At 37.0% G+C, this 19,155-nt stretch overlaps 1 protein-coding gene across 4 annotated transcripts; it reads left to right on the forward strand.

The window, feature by feature from the left end:
* The first annotated feature begins 712 nt into the window (after positions 1–712).
* Positions 713–16,415, forward strand: SERBP1 (SERPINE1 mRNA binding protein 1). Of its 4 annotated transcripts, none has more exons than XM_047082194.1 (8): positions 713–1,126; positions 4,684–4,834; positions 5,480–5,620; positions 5,733–5,822; positions 6,403–6,522; positions 9,512–9,689; positions 12,659–12,832; positions 14,193–16,415. In XM_047082194.1, the coding sequence occupies exons 1-8, from the start codon at positions 814–816 to the stop codon at positions 14,247–14,249; spliced, it is 1,224 nt and encodes a 407-aa protein (XP_046938150.1). In that variant the 5' UTR covers positions 713–813; the 3' UTR covers positions 14,250–16,415. The 4 variants fall into 4 exon arrangements, with proteins under 4 accessions (XP_046938150.1, XP_046938152.1, XP_046938153.1 ...); XM_047082196.1 differs by having other exon boundaries at positions 5,751–5,822; XM_047082197.1 differs by having other exon boundaries at positions 714–1,126; positions 6,448–6,522.
* Positions 16,416–19,155: the final 2,740 nt, after the last annotated feature.

Raw genomic sequence — 19,155 nt, forward strand, 5'->3', positions numbered from 1 at the left:
TAGTGCTGCACTGTTAAGAGTTAACAGCAAGTAAAGCACCCATCGCAACATTCAGGAAAGGCGCGCAATGCTCCTGTGTGATAGTTCAAGTGGTCTTTTTCATTCTGCTAACCGAGTTCACGTCCCCGCGAGAGAAAGCGTATTCCTCCTTCATTTAAACACAAGAGTCTCGATTCATTATTGGCGGTGCAACAGGGCGACTCCAACACCTGGGCAGCTAAGAACTTGGAACAGATCGGGACATGCCTGCGCGAGGCAGCAACCTCCCAGCCCTGGAAGTTTGTGAGTCTCTAATTGTAAAATCTGGAGTCACCTTGACCCTCCCCGGGGAGGTGGGGAAAGTTAGCCCTGGGCCGGAGGCGGGTAAGTAAAACCAAAGACAGAGAACTTTCGCGAGAAAAATACGCCGTCTCGTTTTCCTGTTTTCAGCGTTGCCCGAGACCCAGAGAGTTTAAGGGTGGCAAGAGCAGGTGGCAGGACTCCGCCCACCACAGCGCTTCCCCGCCCTCAGCTCGCACGCTCCACTCCCTCCGTGAGGTCCCTCCTCTTAGGCGCGCGCGAAGAGTTGCAGCGCCGTGCATTCTGGGATTTGTAGTCTTGGAGCCGAGAGCCGCCTCAGGAAAAGCGACTCTGGCCTACATACCCCGTGGTGCCGTGCGGCGCTGGCCGCTCCCGGATGTGTGCCTGGCGCCGGAAGAGAAGACGGCCCCCCTCTCTCGGCCCGGCCATCTTGTGGGAAGAGCTGAAGCAGGCGCTCTTGGCTCGGCGCGGCCCGCTGCAATCCGTGGAGGAACGCGCCGCCGAGCCACCATCATGCCTGGGCACTTACAGGAAGGCTTCGGCTGCGTGGTCACCAACCGATTCGACCAGTTATTTGACGACGAATCGGACCCCTTTGAGGTGTTGAAGGCAGCAGAGAACAAGAAAAAAGAAGCCGGCGGGGGCGGCGTTGGGGGCCCCGGGGCCAAGAGCGCAGCTCAGGCCGCAGCCCAGACCAACTCCAACGCGGCAGGCAAACAGCTGCGTAAAGAGTCCCAGAAAGACCGCAAGAACCCACTGCCCCCCAACGTCGGCGTGGTTGACAAGAAAGAGGAGACGCAGCCGCCCGTGGCGCTTAAGAAAGAAGGTAAAGCTGTGGTAGAAGGTGGGGGAGACCCGGGATGGAGGGAAGGAGCGAGGGGACTTTACGGCTACCACCTGCTTCTGGAGTCCTGAGGGTCCGCGGGAGACTTTGCCGCCGATTTCCTCACGTTTCCTCCACACGACAAAAGCCAGGTCCCGCTAAGGTGCTGGGAGCGTGGTAGCCCCAAGTTCAAACCACCTGCAAGGATCCTGGAGCCATCCCCTTCCCGCTTCAGTTTCTGAGCGGAGGAGCGTGCTCTGGAGATAAGCTGCTCCTCGAGCGTGTTCGCGATCCTGGGAGGCTGTTGCCTTCCCGCCGGATTCCTTGGCGGGCGAGCGCGTGGACCGAGGTTCGGGGAAGCTAGCCACTTGCTGAAGCTTTTGTAGTTACGGGGAAGTGTGGGGTCCACAGCTTCTTGCTGCACGGAGCTCTCCCGAGGCTGCTTTGAGGTGCGGTTGGCTTCTCTCCTGCCATCTTGTCCCACGATGGCGCGGAGTACCCCACTGAAAAGCTGGGGGGGTCGGAGTTTGCACCTGAGCTAGTTCTGTGTCCTACGCTATCATACTGTGGAGCAAGCTGCTGTTCCAGGTGCCACATGTACTTTATTGCCTCCCCCATCCCCTTAACTGTTAAAAACTATAAACTTGGAGTGAAGGAAGCTTTTGGGAAGAGACATTTTGTTACACTGTAGCAAGCAGAAGCGGGAATTCTGAACGAAGATCTGTTATTGCAGGAAATCCTGAGGCTCGTCCTCTGTCCCGTCACCCCTCCTCTCAGTATTTCATATTGGTGGCCCCGCCTGGGCCTCGTGGTGAAATGAGTGCAGAGGCTGTCACAATGTTAGCCATGGCAGAGCTCCTTTGAGTCTGTAGCTTTTTCTCCACATGTGCATGAAGCATGGTCAGGATTCATTGGCCGGTCACAGTTGTCTTGGGGTTGATTTTTGCGTTCTCTTATTGCTGGTTTGTCTTCTGTGATGGATGAAAAAGCAAAAACAGTTGAGGATCCGAAAAAAGCGTACTCGATCGGTAGCAGGTAGGTGTAGAACTTAAGCTCTGAATCTTTGGAGTTGCCTTTTTACGTTGAAAGTTGAAATTATTCTTCACTGCCACGTGCTCGTGAAAGTAGTAGTTTCTCATTTTAGTTGAATTGATTCAACTAATTTTAAAAATCACAACAATTATGATTTATTATGATATTAGGCTTTGCTTTGGGATTTTTTTTTTTAATACAGAACTTCTGTGATGCTTGGAATGAAGAACCTATGTGATGACTAAAACAAAACAATTCTTGTATTAAAATTACAGGGTGGGGAGAAGCACAATTTGGAGTGTTGGAAAGCATGTGTGCACATTGATTAGACCAAGTATCTATTTAATCTAAGTTTTAAAGCAACCTGTAGCACAGTGGAATAATTATTTAATTTCTGTGTTGAGTAACAGAGGCCTGTGTAATTATTTACTATTTTTTGCTCAAGGTCACCCCCTTGATTACTAATCCAAAAAAAGTGTGAAAAAATTGAGTCAAATGTATAAATCAAAGTGTACCAGGTAAATGTGTTCACCCATTTTGAATGTTCAAAGCATGAAGATTGGTTTAAACTCCTCAGTTGTTTTGATCATAAAGCCCACATTTGAGGTAAGCTCTTAACCTCAAACCTAGTATTTTAGGTTACAAAGTTATGGAATTACTTCATAAATTTATAACCAGGACTGAGTTCACACTCTGTACCCTTTCCTTAGGAAAACTTCCATATTAGCTGTCAACATTTTCTTCAGATCAGCAATACATTGCACTCACTTGTTAACCTTAAATTGCATAAAACACAAGCATATAAATATAGGAAAAGTGTTGAATGAAAAAGATTTCAGATCCCTACTACCTGTCAGTTGATGTTGTGGGCATTGGAGAAGGATAGACCTGTAAACTGTCTCCCTGCCTCTTGCAGTGGGAAGAATTGCTACCTAATCATGTGTTCTTTGCCTTTGGATGATAAGTCCTGGCAAATGCTAGAAGTATCTTAGATATGTATTTCGTGTTTTATGAGTTTCATAGCTTGTCCATTTGAAGAATTTGAGAGCTGACACGGAACATCGCTAAGAGTGTAGACTAAGGTGTTTTTTAGTTTTTTTTTTTTTTTTTTTTTAATTGAAAGCCTGGAATCTACTGCAAATCAAATGAGTTTGCAAGTGCAGATAAGAGGGTAAGAAAAGTTTGAATTTTTAAAAATATCTGTCATTGGGTGAATTTATTTAGTAAATTTTTTAGGTTCTGTAAGCATAATAATGAATATTGGGTGGGGAAGGAAGCCATTGTTCATTTGGGTGTGTTTGGCTTGTTGAATATCATTATTAAAGGACTGGTTCCATAGCTCCACCCCAATACACTATACCTGTGACAGCATTTGTTTAAGATGCCTTACGATCTAACATTTGTGGTCTACCCTGAGAGTTTATGTGGATTGGACCTTAAAATTTTATTTAAGAGTTTGATATTTACCATTTGAATTTAGTTACAAGCAACTGAATGATTGGGTGCATTCTTGTGGTGGTCACTTTCTTAGAGAGAATCAGTGAATCAACTTAAGATCCTGTTACAAAACCAATTCCTCAGCTGCTTTTTGACTCGGGCAGAAATTATTGGTTGTCTTTGTGGGCCACTGACACAGGAAAAAACTAATGAGGAAATCAGTAAATGTTTTAGCCATCACCTAGTGATGGTTTTTATTACTTAAATACTGTTTTTAAAGGGATCTATGTGTGTGTGGTTTTTAAAGATTCTTCGGAAACAAAGATACTTGTAAGGGCAAACAAAGAAAGCTCTCCATTTATAATAATGAAATGATTGGACTATTTCCTAGTGGTTGCATAGCAGTATTTTTTTTTTCTCAGTGTGTGTCCCTGTGAATGGATATGGATGGATACATATGTGAATACATACAAAAATTAATAGAGGAAAATGGTACTTTTTTCTGGTTAATTAGAAGATGTAGTCCTCTGTGCCATTTGTTTTCCTATCAGTTTTGTAATTTCATAGAAATTAGTTTCATTTCCTCCAGATTATGTAAAATAAAGTAGGTGGCCTTCACTGTTTTTCTGAGGGTCCTTATCTGGTGAGTGTGTTGATTTGCTTCAGTATTAACTAATGAATGGCTACTGGTGTTAATCTTTGGTGTGTTGAAAGCCACTATGTATCATATGCCTAAAATTTCTAAAAGTGGGAATTTTAAATTAAGGGATTGTGGCATCTTGAAAAGTGAGAGGAATAATGGCTACCCTGATGACTTACAAGTCAGTTACAGGAATGCTTGGGGAGGGAGTGGGATATGATTTGGCAAACTAAATAGAAGTTTGAAACAAATTTATTGTCTTTAAATAGGAATTTCTCTGAAGTACTTTTATACTTTATAGAGATGCCCACTTGCCATTTTCAGCAGCAAGTGCTGGATAGTGGATTGAAAGAATAGCAACTTTTTTTTTCTTTTTTTGTCTTTTCGGTAGTCTGCCTAATTTTTTGTGTTGCAAAAACACTGTGCTTATGCAGGTTATTTATCATTTTAGGAATAAGACGTGTTGGAAGAAGACCTGATCAACAGCTGCAGGGTGAAGGGAAAATAATTGATAGGAGACCAGAAAGGCGACCACCTCGTGAACGGCGATTTGAAAAGCCACTTGAAGAAAAGGGTGAAGGAGGAGAATTTTCAGTTGATAGGCAAGATTTTTTAATTTCTTCATATTTGTCAGTTTATAGAGTCATATATTAACACAAAGCTATAAATTGGGCATAATTTGCCAGGTGGCAGTGTGGCTGGTTACATTGATCAGTTTTTTAGAGAAATGTCTGAGTGTATGCATTGTTTTACTATGAACATTTTGGTGACAGTTTTTAGTGTTCAGTCTTGGACTTCTTGTAATGAAATACTTCTATCGAATCAGTGGATAATTCTTTTCCTTACTGTCCCCAGATGTTGTTAGCAGGAAAGTCCTGTTGGGTAATTGTTTATAGGAAAACAGATGACTTGTGCACATTAGATGCATTTATTTTTATTTTGAAGTGTATTGGTGAGGTGTAGTGGTTTTACTGGATTATAATGCGAAATGAATAAACATGAAAAAGTATAGGCACTGGCAGTAAAGTTTTAGAGAAAGCAAAAATTTCTCGTCTGTGGGGAGCTTCCTAGTTCTGATTTCTGTGTTTAGAAGTAGATTGTTTTGAATTTTCTGAAACGTGTTTAACCACTGCATTATTAGCCAGTAAATATGTTTTTGCATTTGAGCCTTTGGATGAATTTTCCTTATTTTTTTTTTTTTCTGGAAACCTTGGAGGAGGTATATAATATTTTTTTGTTTGTTGTAGACCGATTATTGATCGGCCTATCCGAGGCCGTGGTGGTCTTGGAAGAGGTCGAGGAGGCCGTGGACGTGGAATGGGCCGAGGAGATGGATTTGATTCTCGTGGCAAACGTGAATTTGATAGGCATAGTGGAAGTGATAGATCGTAAGTCTTATATAGGTTTTTATTATATTTTTACATGTGAATTTGCTTCCTTAATTAGACAAAATTTGAATTTCTAGAATTAAAGAGTACTATGTTAACTCAGTTTTGTTAGTTCTTTTTCACATTACAGTGGCCTGAAGCATGAAGACAAACGTGGAGGTAGCGGCTCTCACAACTGGGGAACTGTCAAAGATGAATTAACGTTGGTATTCTGAATTTTTAAAATAATGCTTAAATAAGATTCTATACTTTATTAGAGTTTTATCTATACCTATTAAGTTTTACTTGTCCTAGGACAAGAACAGATGCTCTCATCTGAGCTACTTCCTTATACTATCTCGTTGGATGTATTTGAATACAATATGTCAAATGACCAATTTTTCTATATTTTAATATATGTGATGTTCATTTTTCTTTTCATATGGCAGTGTAGCTTTTCAAACCCTACGTTTAAGTTATTTGGGTATGCTGATTTCCTGTATGTTTTTAATAGTTCCTTTTCTAGCTGTTGACCTGTGTGGTCATTAGAAAAGTTTGATAGGCTGTTGAAACTTTGTTTTTGAGCAAGCTACTCTGTCCTGCTACTTTTTGAATAAAGTACTTGAACTATAACTTGGAATTAGTATGCAGTTTTAAGTTATTTTCTGTTAGGTCTACCGGGAAGTTTATTTAGTAAGAAAAGATTGTTAGGGAATGTGAAGACTTTAAAACATTTTTGTATAAAGAATTCTTCAGCTACATGTAAATGGACCTAGATGCTTTTCTTTTTCTTTTTTCCTTAGAGAGTCCCCAAAATACATTCAGAAACCAATATCTTATAATTGCAGTGACTTGGATCAATCAAATGTGACTGAGGAAACACCTGAAGGTGAAGAACATCCAGTTGCAGACACTGAAAATAAGTAAGTGGTTTTATGTGTACTGGTAATGCCCCAGCATTGCAATCAGTTTGGGTTTTTACCAAGAAAAGAGCATGCAGGTTTAATGTTACTATTTGGTGGTTTTTAACCGGAGACTTTTGTGGTGCCCCAATCCCTCAAATAGTATCTATTTAGAGGACTGCTTTACACGTTTTTATATTGGACTATAATGGCTTGAAAAATAGAAATGGATATTTCTATTTGAAATTACCATTGTTGTCTTTTAAAAGATAAGGAAAATGCGTATTTTACAGTATGAACAGTAATACTTGTTCACCTTAAGAACAAAAATTAACTGTTTAACCTGAGAATGGAGAATAGGAAAAAGATGCCCTGCATTTTATTTAGCTATACTTTATGTGGTAGACAAGTTGTAATGAATAATCCTAGTGATGATAGCTGTCCAGAGACATTGAATAGGTGGAAGCTAAAACTGGGGGTTTCTAAAAATTAGACCAAATGGTTGACATAAGAGAATTGTAGTATTTAGAATGCATAGGTGGTAGTACTTTGGAGTCTATATAAATTTTATTCCAAAATAGTTTAAAACTAGAAAATGTGACCATTTTAAAATTGGTTTCTCTGTCTCTGAAGGCTTCCCCCCCTCCCCCCCCATAGAATTTGGAACATAGCATTATTGTCTTGTTTTTATTTTTTATTTTTTTATTTTTAAAAAAAATTTTTTTTTCAACGTTTTTTATTTATTTTTGGGACAGAGAGAGACAGAGCATGAACGGGGGAGGGGCAGAGAGAGAGGGAGACACAGAATCGGAAACAGGCTCCAGGCTCTGAGCCATCAGCCCAGAACCTGACGCGGGGCTCGAACTCACGGACTGCGAGATCGTGACCTGGCTAAAGTCGGACGCTTAACCGACTGCGCCACCCAGGCGCCCCTGTCTTGTTTTTAAATGTATGAGGAGAGCAAGAGCCAGAATATGTTACTAATTTACTGGCTTTCTTAATCCTTTTCATTTTCTGAGTTTTTTAGATATAAGACTTGGTTTTGAAGTTTTCATTCAAGGGTGGAAGAATTGTAAAAGTTCAAGTTATGCTGGTGGAAATAATTTACTGCCTTCCTCTAGTTTCCATCAACCCAAGCAGAAGTTACATGCCAGTCATTTATTATATATAGTAATATGGATTAAAGTCTGGAATTGCCAGTTATTTAGGGTTTGTGTAATTGCTAGTTATTTAGGGTTTTTGTTTATGTAGAGAGGGCTAGCCCACGAGTGGGGGAGGGGCAGAGGGTGAGGGAGAGCGAGAATCCCAAGCAGGCTCCACAGTCGGCAGAGCCTGACATGCGACCGTGAGATCATGACCTGAGCCAAAATCAAGAGTTGGATGCTTAACCCACTGAGCCACCCAGGCACCCCGGGTTTGTGTAATCTTAATCAGAGTATATTTAAATCAGTCAGGGGATGCTTTTCTTCTTTTTCTCCAAAAGTTGCGCCTACAGTGAACCATTATTGGTAATAGTATCATATTCCATGGGTTTGTTTGAAGAAAGAATAATAATTTACTATTAGAGTAGATAAACATACATGGTATTAAGTGATCTGTTACACTTGGGGTAATATAAATTTCACTTATATGAAACTACGAAATCATAATTTTGAGTGGTAAAACTGTTTATCGGAAGAAATTAATGTATTGATAGTGTACTGCAAACAAATCTTTCGCTCAGGACCCAGGAATACAATTGAGGGTATTTGGGCTAAAGAAGATCAAGATTATGACATTAGAGCAGGGGAGAATCTGAATATAGTATTCCATCTTATATGTGGAAGTATAAATTTAGGAAGCATAGCTTTGATTAAGAGTCACAGGCTGACTTTGATTAACTCCCTTATATTTAGTTCCCAGAGCCTTTATTTTATTTCATTTGATCGTTACAACAACCCTTGAAGATAGAGGTCATGATCTCATGACGTGGTAAAGGTATGCTGAGTTCTATTCTTGGCTGTGTCATGACTTGGGAGTAACAAGGATCTTTTTTTGATCCTTAGTTTTCTCATTTGCAAAGTGACAGTTGGATTTGATATTGCTAGCCAAGGTATCATTTATTAAGTGTAAACTTGGTGCAGGAAGTTTTAAGATAGGATATGTCGAACAGTGAAAAGTAGCATGGAAGGGAGATAGATATTTGAGCTCTCAGGCTAACTGAGTCACCTGCTATCTTTGGAAGGATTGGAAGGAAGCAAGGCTCCCAAAATAGCAAACAACTTGTTTGGTGACAATTACAAGTTGAGATTAGACTGAAATAATGGATTCCTAGGCCCATGCTTTGTTTTTGAAAAAAAGGGAAAGGATAGTATATAATAGTTCTAACTAATTTAGTATTAAGTTTTGAAATTGGTGTGTTTTGTGGAAGGTTCCAGTATTGGTGAAGCTGCAGTTTCCTGTCCATGTCAGGTTGATTTGAAAGTTTGGAGTATACAGGATTTTGGATTTATAGGTGTACTTGGCTTTTAAAATTGTTTTGCTATGAGCGTTAGTTGATAAAAGAAAGGATAGAGGAATAGTTCTTTTATATTCTAGAATATGAGTCCTGGTTGTTCAGTCATCCTAGATGATTGCCTATATTTTTGTTATAAGTTCTATATTGTGGGAAATTAGGAAAATTAAAAAGTGTTTTAGGAGAAGCTAAGCCTAATATTTTAATCACATAAGGGTATGTATGGTTTTAAAGAAATAGGTTTTTAAGAAATGTGTATTTTAGGTAAAGATAATTCAAAATTGTATATTCCTCAGTTTATCTATGCTTTCACTAATTCAACAAGTACTGAATTCTAGCCTCCACCAAGTTACATGTTAACCTTTGGGTTACAAAGAGGACTGGGGTCTTCTTGTCCTTGAGTAGTCTCTTAAAGAATACCAACTAGTCAAGATTAGCTGCTTCCTTATAATTGTAAATTAGGATTTTATCAGCTTTAAAAGAACTACCAGCTATAAAACAAATATGTTTTCACAGGGAGAATGAAGTTGAAGAAGTAAAGGAAGAGGGTCCAAAAGAAATGACTTTGGATGAGTGGAAAGCTATTCAAAATAAGGACCGGGCAAAAGTAGAATTTAATATCCGAAAACCAAATGAAGGTGCTGATGGGCAGTGGAAGAAGGGATTTGTTCTTCATAAGTCAAAGAGTGAAGAGGTAAAATTAAGTTTTGTGGTGTTTGGAAATGTTCAGATGTGTATTGAATTGTATTTATACTTTTTAAAATATGACATGGGTAATCTGTTTTTAGAAAACCTTTACCTAGGATCATTTGGGGTAGATAAACTTTCAAAAAGGAAATAAATTGCATTACTATATGTGTCAAGAAAAGTAGTCCTTTTAATCAGTCCACAATGTATCTAATGTGGTTTTGTTTTTTTCCTAAAAAGCAGTTAGTTGTGTATCATAAAATTAGTGTCTTAGAAATAAGGTAGGTCTTTTCAGAGTTGTGCTAATATTTAAAAAGTCTTGCCTAACTGGGAATCAGTTGAAAGATTTGCATATTCATGTGGTTTAATCTAAAATAAATTAGTGGCTTCATTAGTATTAAATTTTTCAAATTCTGCCTGTGCCATTTATAATAATCAAGACTCTTCAAAAAATGTTTTCCTTTACTGAGGATTGATGTCTTACAGGAACCAGCAAATTGGTTTACTAACAAAAATATTTGAGAAAGGCATGTTGGTGGTTTTTGATTTGGTAACAGTCATAGGGGCGGGTTCTTAGAGGAATGGCCCATTGCCCATGATTTAGGGCTTGTACAAGTGTGAGATTTTGATTATAAAGTGAAGTTGAAATGTTTTTGTTACTAAGGCAACCTGCAATAAAAAGATTCGGTAAGATATTGCATCTTAATTTTCTAAACAAATAGCTGTGAAACAAACTTGGAAACATTTTGAAATAAAGGTTGAAGAGACTTAAATATTCTGGGTTTAGAGATGATTTTTTAAGCATTGACTCCATAAAAATGGGGACTTTGTCTTAAGTGCCAAGTCCTGTAGGAAAAAAAAAATGTTTTTGCTTCATTTGAATGCCTTTGGTTATTTTTTTTTGGAATTTTTGCAGATAAAGTTGTGTATTAGGGTTAAGCAAATAGGATTCCTGATTAAAAAAATCATGAAAGTTCATCTTGGAGAGGTTGTTAATTTGTAGTAATTAAACTGCTTAGGTTAAAATGGGAAAGATTTACTTAGGCAACTTGACAAAATGATTTGTAACTTTTTTGGGGTCCCGATAGAACTTTTCTCTAGAACAAGACACACATACACAAAATACTGATCTATTTTACATGATTCATGAATACCCTGAAGTCTCTTCATGCATTTTATAGACCTTGGGTTAGGTATGGTAGTTTTAAGTACTATTTTACATTGAACTTTTCAAAAATAATTATACAAACTGATTTATATGATTAGAAATTTTTGAAAATTAAGTTGTGAAATTTGTTATGAATAACTTTAAAACAAGGACATGTTTGTTATCAAACCACTTTTATGTATTTGGATCCTTTTTGTTCATGTTGCTTTTGTGATGTGGGTACCTGTTTAGATCTGGCCTTATTGACATATATGGTCTTGCAGTTTATGTATAGGTGTTCAAGATTGTTGTAGTATGTTTTAAGTGCTCTTTCTCTTTTACATATCCTAATCCTCACAACAAACTAGTAGTTAGGAAAAACAAGAAACTTTAGAAATGGAAAACTGAATTAGGTTGTTAATTGACAGCTGAAGTCAGAGCTCTTAGTTCCTGATTATCCTTCATGGTTCTAGAAAAAAAACTGCAGATTTGTTCTAGCTGCTTTAAAGGGATGTGCCCTGAACATCCAGACTTTGTCCTTATTAGTGTAGTACAACCTTTGAGGTGCTTCAGTAGTGTATCAATTAGGCTTTTTTGCTTCTGTGCTCTAGAAACTTATAAAACACTTCTAATTAATGAATTGATACTGTTGCTTTGCAGTAGCAAATGTTTAAAAAATTAAGCAATTCGTATATATAATTGACTTTAATTTGCCAGTTGTTTTGTGGATTTACATTTAAACATTAACTTAAATGGATATTCTAAAAAGAACCTTCTACTGCCTTTTAGATTAGGTTGGCCTAGCACTGAGGAATGACAATTTGGATATTAGACAATTACAGGGGTGAAAACATAGATATAACTACAAAATTTACTTGTACTTTAAAGGATAGTTATTAACAGTTGTAGTGTTACAACATTTAGGAAGAACAAAATGTTCATTGTTCCTTCAGAAAAGGATTGTACCTGTATTTAGGAAAACTAAAACATACTTTTCAAGTAGTATAAGAAAAGTTTCCAACTAGAAGATTAAAACCCATTCATCCCGGGGTGCCTGTGTGGCTCAGTCAGTTAAGCATCCAACTTCGGCTCTGGTCATGATCCCACGGCTTGTGAGTTCAAGCCCTGCATCCGGCTCTGTGCTGACAGCTCAGAGCCTGGAACCTGCTTCGGATTCTGTGTCTCCCTCTCTGTCTCCCCCTCCCCTGCTTGCGCGCACTGTCTCTCTCTCGCTCTCTCTCAAAAGTAAACATTAAAAAAAATTAAAACACATTCATCCCAAACATATAAGAAGAAATTAAGAATTAAACAGTGTAAAATTCTCTGGCTTTTGTTTTGTTTTGCAGAGTGGGTGGTATACCTTATACATAAATACAGAGGAGGATCTGGATTCCACAAACATGTTGACTTTAAGGTTACCTGGCTATATTTAAGGCTTGGATTTATTTGTGCTTAGCTTTCAAGGTTCCCTGATGTAAAGTTGTGTTTCATTTGAATCTGTAGTTCTCCAGTTTATGGGGAAGAACATATAGTTGTACATGAACAGAAACGCATTCTGAGAAGTTTATACGTGACTTCTTTTCCCAAGTCATACTTGGAAGAGTACAGAGCCAGAGTTCTCTTCATAACTTAAAAAGAGATTCAGTTAATCACCAGTAGAAACCTTACATCTATCCAGAAGTCTTCATCTGAAGGACACATATCATTTTTGATATATTCACACAAAGTGCAGATTGGATTTTGGTCTTTTTAAAAGAAAGTTAATTATTTAGAAATTAGTGGTGTTGCTTTCCTATTAATCATCCCATGGCCCACTCTTAAATTTTTAGGCTCATGCTGAAGATTCGGTTATGGACCATCATTTCCGGAAGCCAGCAAATGATATAACGTCTCAGCTGGAGATCAATTTTGGAGACCTTGGCCGCCCAGGACGTGGTGGCAGGGGAGGGCGAGGTGGCCGTGGGCGTGGTGGACGTCCAAACCGTGGCAGCAGAACTGACAAGGTAATTTTAAGACTTCTTTAAGTAATTTGAAGACCTCTCTTTGGTAAAGCAGTGCCCTATGTCCATTTTGGGGATATGAATAGAAGAAAAAAGAAGTAGACATACCTTCAAGAAACTACATTTTAGGCTGTATTTTTGTTTAAAGTATTTAAAGTGATTGAATTGTGCTGCTAGTAAAATTATCACTTTGTTCAGTACTTATTAGGTGCTGGTCATGGTGCTGTGCTAGGCATTTTAGGTACTTAATTCTTGTTAGCACACTGACATCCCTGTTTTACAGAAGGAGAAATTTAGATACAGGGAACCAAGTTAACTCTTGGCCTTTGCTAAGGTCTACTTGAAATGCCAGCCTCTTCCTTTGCCTTGACTCTTTGCTGCTTTTTTTAGGTCTCAGCTAAATGTTAACATTAATAACATTTGTGTCCATAATTGTGTGACACAAGATGATATTGTCACTTTTTTTTTTACTATAGTGTGAAAGCTGGAATTCATTCATGTCCTAGTTTTATAATCTAATGCCTTGCACAGTGTGTGTGACATGAAACAAGTTCTTAAGAAATATTTTGATAGAAGCCCTACTAATTGATGAATTTGAACTCTGATTTGTTTGATGCCAAAGTATCATGACTAGATATTATTAAAGTATTAGAGGTAATACTTGGGTTAAGTTAGTTCTTTGTCTCTAATGGTATGGCTAGGAAACAACAATGATGCCTTCCTGAATTCTCAACACCTGATGTGCAAATTGGGGACCCATTTACTTGATTTAGTCTGTCAGTGTTTGATTATAGTGGTAGATTAGTATAACAGATTTTATGCTTGTCCATAATGGGTGATAATTTCTTGTTTCTTCCTCTGACATCAGGTTTTTTTAAAAAGATCACTGTTGTGTATATGGGCTCTTTCAACACATTTCTGTTATTTGTACTTTATAAATAGCACTTGGGTCCCTTTCTAACACTGATGAATGTGCTGCTTAAATCATTTTATGTAACAAGTTTCTTAGCCTGCTTTCAAATTGATGCCATTCATATTGAGCAAGGGAGGAAAAAATTACTAAACAACAAAGTAAGAATTCCACACACATATTCCATGTGAGTCTACTTGTGTGATTTATTAGAAAACTAAACCCATGATATTAAGCAAGTTTTATAGGTTTTGATAAAAACTTAGGACAAGGCTCATTGTAAATATTTATAGTTTTATTCTGATCCATAACTTTGACTTTTAAGTAAAGCTTTTGCCACATTTTACTTAGTATTTTATTTAACCTCATGATTTTTTAGAGTTGCGTGTCTGAATGTAGACACTGGCAATCCAAGATTCTAGAATTGTTCATTTTGGTTTCTTTCTTTTTCAGTCAAGTGCTTCTGCTCCTGATGTAGATGACCCTGAGGCATTCCCAGCTCTGGCTTAACTGGATGCCATAAGACAACCCTGGTTCCTTTGTGGACCCTCCCATCTGAGGTTTTGCATGCTTAAGGATCCCAAACGACTTAAGAATTTAAAAAAAAAAAAAAAAAAGACTGTCATTCATACCATTCACACCTAAAGACTGAATTTTATCTGTTTTGAAAATGAACTTCTCTCGCTACACAGAAGTAACAATATGGTAGTCAGTTTTGTATTTAGAAATGTATTGGTAGCAGGGATGTTTTCATAATTTTCAGAGATTATGCATTCTTCATGAATACTTTTGTATTGCTGCTTGCAAATATGCATTTCCAAACTTGAAATATAGGTGTGAACAGTGTGTACCAGTTTAAAGCTTTCACTTCATTTGTGTTTTTTAATTAAGGATTTAGATGTTCTCTCAATTACAAACTGGTTTTAAATATTGGACATAATATCAGTTTTAATACCTGCTTTGCATTTTCACACATGGTCAACTGGGTCATGTAAACTTTGATTTGTCAAATTTTATGCTGTGTGGAATACTAATACTACTTTATGTATTTTAACTTAGTTTTAATATTTTCATTTCTGGGGAAAATCTTTTTTCACTTCTCATGATAGCTGTTATATATGCTAAATCTTTATATACAGAACTATCAGTACTTGAACAAATTCAAAGCACATTGGTTTATTAACCCTTGCTCCTGCATGGTTCATTAGGTTCAAATTTATAATTGATTGACAATTTCACCTATATTTACTTTTAAAATGTGTGACTGTCCCCCATTTTAAAAACCAAACTAGACACCTTGTTGGTGAAGGTTTAAGCTACTTGTTGGTACACATCCTATCAAGTGAAGTAGTTTTATGGGTGTTGGGTTTTTTCCTCTCCAAAGGGTGGGTGGAACAAGTTGATTTGGCTACTGCATACTATTTAAACTGTTCTGTAAAGTAAGTGTCTGGCCACTCAGTATGATTTGTGTGTGGAAGGTCCCAAATCAAAATTGTTCTTCCATAATCAACAGCCTTTTAACCCTTGCTTTTTTCTTAAGAAACCAAAGGGCACTGGTTTGTATGGTAAGATGGGGGGGGCGGGGGTATGTTAATTTTTGGAATTTGGAGAGCAGACAGCTTTACTTTATAAGGTTGGAACAGCAGCACCGTCCTTGAAATATAAACCAAAAATCTTACTGTTTCTGAATTTCCTATATTGCTATTAATTTTGGTCTTAAGTTGATAGATCACTGTTCCACAGAAAGTGACAAGTAAGTATCTTTTACCTCTTCCTCAGAAAATTAGGTTAATGGGTTCCTTGAATGGGAGCATCACCACATACATGGAGAGAATTCTCAACAAACAGATCAGATATTCTAGGATTTTTTTTTTTTTTTGGTCACATTTATTGGTAAACAGGAAAGGAACTTAATGTACAGTTTTAAAGATCTTTTGTCACTCAGTATTTTCTACCTGTGTATGGTAATGTCCAATTTTAAAAATACTGAAGATCTTAAATCAGAATGTCTGCTATTTAGCTGATTAATTCTCCCATATACTTCTAAAAGAGAAATTGTACAGTACAAGAGTTATTCATTTGGATTAGATTTGTAATCTAGTTACCTGTTAGTTTGACATCTTAGGAAGGAGGTAATTGGTTTTTAATGATGCATAAACTTTTGTGCTGGTGTTTTGGATCTTATGATGCTGAGCGTGTTCTGCACTGGTGCTAATGTCTAATATAATTTTATATTTACAAACATACCTGCTACCCAGAGGCAAGTATTAATTTAGTCCATATGGACTATTGACCCCTCTTGAGATTGCAACATACACCCTCCTAAATCATTGTGGTTAGACTTCCAAGTTCCTTAAACTTGTTTCTGGACGTGTAATGTTTGTAAACCTTGATTTTTTTTAGCAACCTATAGAAAGCACCTCCTATTAAAAACACTTCACAAGTTCTACTTCGTGTCAGCCATTGCTGGCATTCTGTCACTGTAGAATACAGCAATATCTGGTATGTTGCAAACTTTCAAGATAGCCTGAACTTTAAAAAGTTGGTCCATTAGTTGTATCTGATGGATGTAAATTTGCCTCCTAGTTCACTTTGTGTCAAGAGCTAAAACTGTGAACCTAACTTTCTCTTATTGGTGGGTAATAACTGAAAATAAAGATTTTATTTTCATGCTCACTTCTTAAAAGTCATGAAAACCAATAGGAGCCCATTTATCGTTACGTGTTTTCTGACCTGTGTGTGCACCCCCAAAATAATCATTCCCCCCCCCCTTATATTTAGATTTTGTTTATGTGGGGTTTTTGTTAAACCAGGCTGTTGGATCACATTTGGAAGGGATACCTATTTCAGTTAGAAAGCTGAATTCTTAACTTGTAAAATGAATTTCAAGGATTAACAGGACAATTGGCATTTCTTTTAGCAAATCACATTTTGAGTGTGAAAGTTAATCATACTGAATACCACTTTTTTTTTTTTAAACAAATGATACAATACTAAAAATCCCTTAATACAGGTCTCTAAATAATAGTGGTCCCTGACTGAATGTTGTAGTAAACTTTTATCTTGGTGCTTTTACATGGGAATAATGCCAGAGTTGATATTTATTACTAAGACATTTTCAGTTTGATTTCACATAATTGGGATTTAGTTTATTTTTTAGTTTAATAGTCTTTTGAGACCTGTGTGGAATTAGGAAAGATTTTAAAATGTAGTAGGTACTACACATTCAGTTACTTAGTTTTATTTTAAACATGGAAGCAGGACACATCTCTAGCCTAGGGTTGTAAATATATTTGGGGCTTATTTCTTGGTATAGGTTTGAAGGGAGACTATGAAGTACTCATTCTAATTGTATTATTTTTCCAATTGCTAGAGATCATTGCACTGAAATAGGAAAATTTTATTGTGCCATTAGGAAGTTTCATACAAAATCTAAATATTGTGTATTGGATATTTAAAACACATCTTTAAGAGCACTAGCATTACGTGGAAGGAACCAAAAATATTAAAAGGTTAAAACAAGTGTGAAGCTCCTGGAACCTGAATGATTGTGATTTTAAGGTAAGATTATATCAGATATATTAATGGATAGCTGTCCCAACTTTGAAGGAACTGGTATAGCAAATTCTAGGGCTTTCCAATACACGTAAATTCTACTTTCTAGAGAAAGTAAATTAATACTTAAAAAGTAGATTATAACCCATATTTTTCTAATTCTGAAATTAACCTGTGTTTAGCAAGTCTAAACATAAGTCCCATTTCCAAATTAGCCGGAGAAGGCCCAAAATGTGATTACTAGTATGCTTTACAGAGTAATAACAACTTGTAAAATGATCTCTTACCAAAGTTTCAGACCTAGAAATTATTGAAATAATTCATTAACATGATTTACAAAACTGTCAAAGTTTATCATTAAGATGTTTATTAAGTGGCAGATTTTAGAAATCTGGGTTCAGTTCCTTTTTGCTCAGCCTAGGTTTACCTTGGACATGTCCTCAACTTAAATCCTATGTGATTTTTAAGTTAGGTAAATATGAAGGTCGTAGGAGGAGTGATTGAAGTAAGCCTGTTTCAGGCTGAGAGGAATTCACTAGATCAAAGAATATAGAGAAAAATTGTAACTAAAGGATGAGAAGTTTAATTTCATAAAATGGTTATGATATAAAGATACATTATTACTATCAAGATTTTGGCTTCAGGGAGATAGTTAACATTGGAAATGAGTGTTTAAGTTCTGTATCTAAGCTAGGAGTCCACAGACTTCAGCCTGTGGCCTGCTTTTGTACAGTTGAGCAAAGAATGACTTCTACATTTTTTAAGGGTTAAAAACTAATCCTATATGAAGATGTAGCCCACAAAGCTTGAAACATATGTCCCTTCATGGAAAATCTTTGCTGACCCCTGATCTAAGCTATCACTCCCAGGTCAACATGTGAGAGTTCTAGGTACAAATTAAATCCTACCCCACTGGAAGTTGTGAAGTTAGAAGTATTTTAAAGCAAGTTACCTCTTAACTTCTACAATCAGAATAAGGGCAAGGTATCTGGTAGCCTGTTTAAGTAAAGATGGTCTTGTTCAAAAAGATTATGTAGCTTGTAACTCAAATATATTCTCCTGAAAGTTGTTTAGGAAAGTAAATTCGCTATAAGATTATGCTTAATGCCATGATTATAGTTTAATGTTTCATGTTTCGGCAGTTTTTGTCAATGCTAAGCTCTTTCTGATGTGTAGTGATTTTTCAGTGAGCTGAGAATTGTGAACATTTTATATAGGTAACAAAAGTCTGTTTTAATTAACTTCATAGGTTGAGCTGGGGTATCAATTACTGGATTCTTGAGGACTGCATTTCTCAGAGCTTAGAATATTCATTTGGGCAGAATTTCGATTTTGTGCCATTGATTACCTTATAAATAACTAGGAGTCAATTGTTTACTTCTGAATGGAAGGAAAGAAAAGATGAAAAATGACTCATGCAAGTTAGGAAATAATTTACCTAATTATGTTTTTGTTTGATATGTTAATTATGTAGGTACTTAAAGTGTTTTAAATCAGTAACTTTGTCCCTTTTGCTCTCTGGCTGGGTGTGGCAGTTCCTAGTGTGCTTATGTATGCTAAGCTTTGTGCTTGGAAGACCTATGAAAGATACCTGGTTATACCTGACAATTCTAATTAATAACAGGTGTTTTAAAACCTGTTTGGATAACATACCAGGTGTTGAGAGAGAAGCTCTGAACTGATCTTGATACGGTTTTATTTCTTCAACAGCTGTATTCAGTGTTACTGGTATGGAAATGTGGAGAGCAAAGGGCTAGTTAATATTCAGGATTTTGATATTTGGTGAACTGAGTAGGGAAAATGGATGGTACTGATTACACTATATTACCTTCAGTTACAGTTGTAGCTGATCATTTCTCTT

The sequence above is a fragment of the Lynx rufus genome, unplaced genomic scaffold, assembly GCF_022079265.1.
Source record: "Lynx rufus isolate CCGP_SWC_20201006 ecotype Redwood Valley unplaced genomic scaffold, mLynRuf1.p SCAF_2, whole genome shotgun sequence".
In the NCBI taxonomy this organism is placed as follows: Eukaryota; Metazoa; Chordata; class Mammalia; order Carnivora; family Felidae; genus Lynx; species Lynx rufus.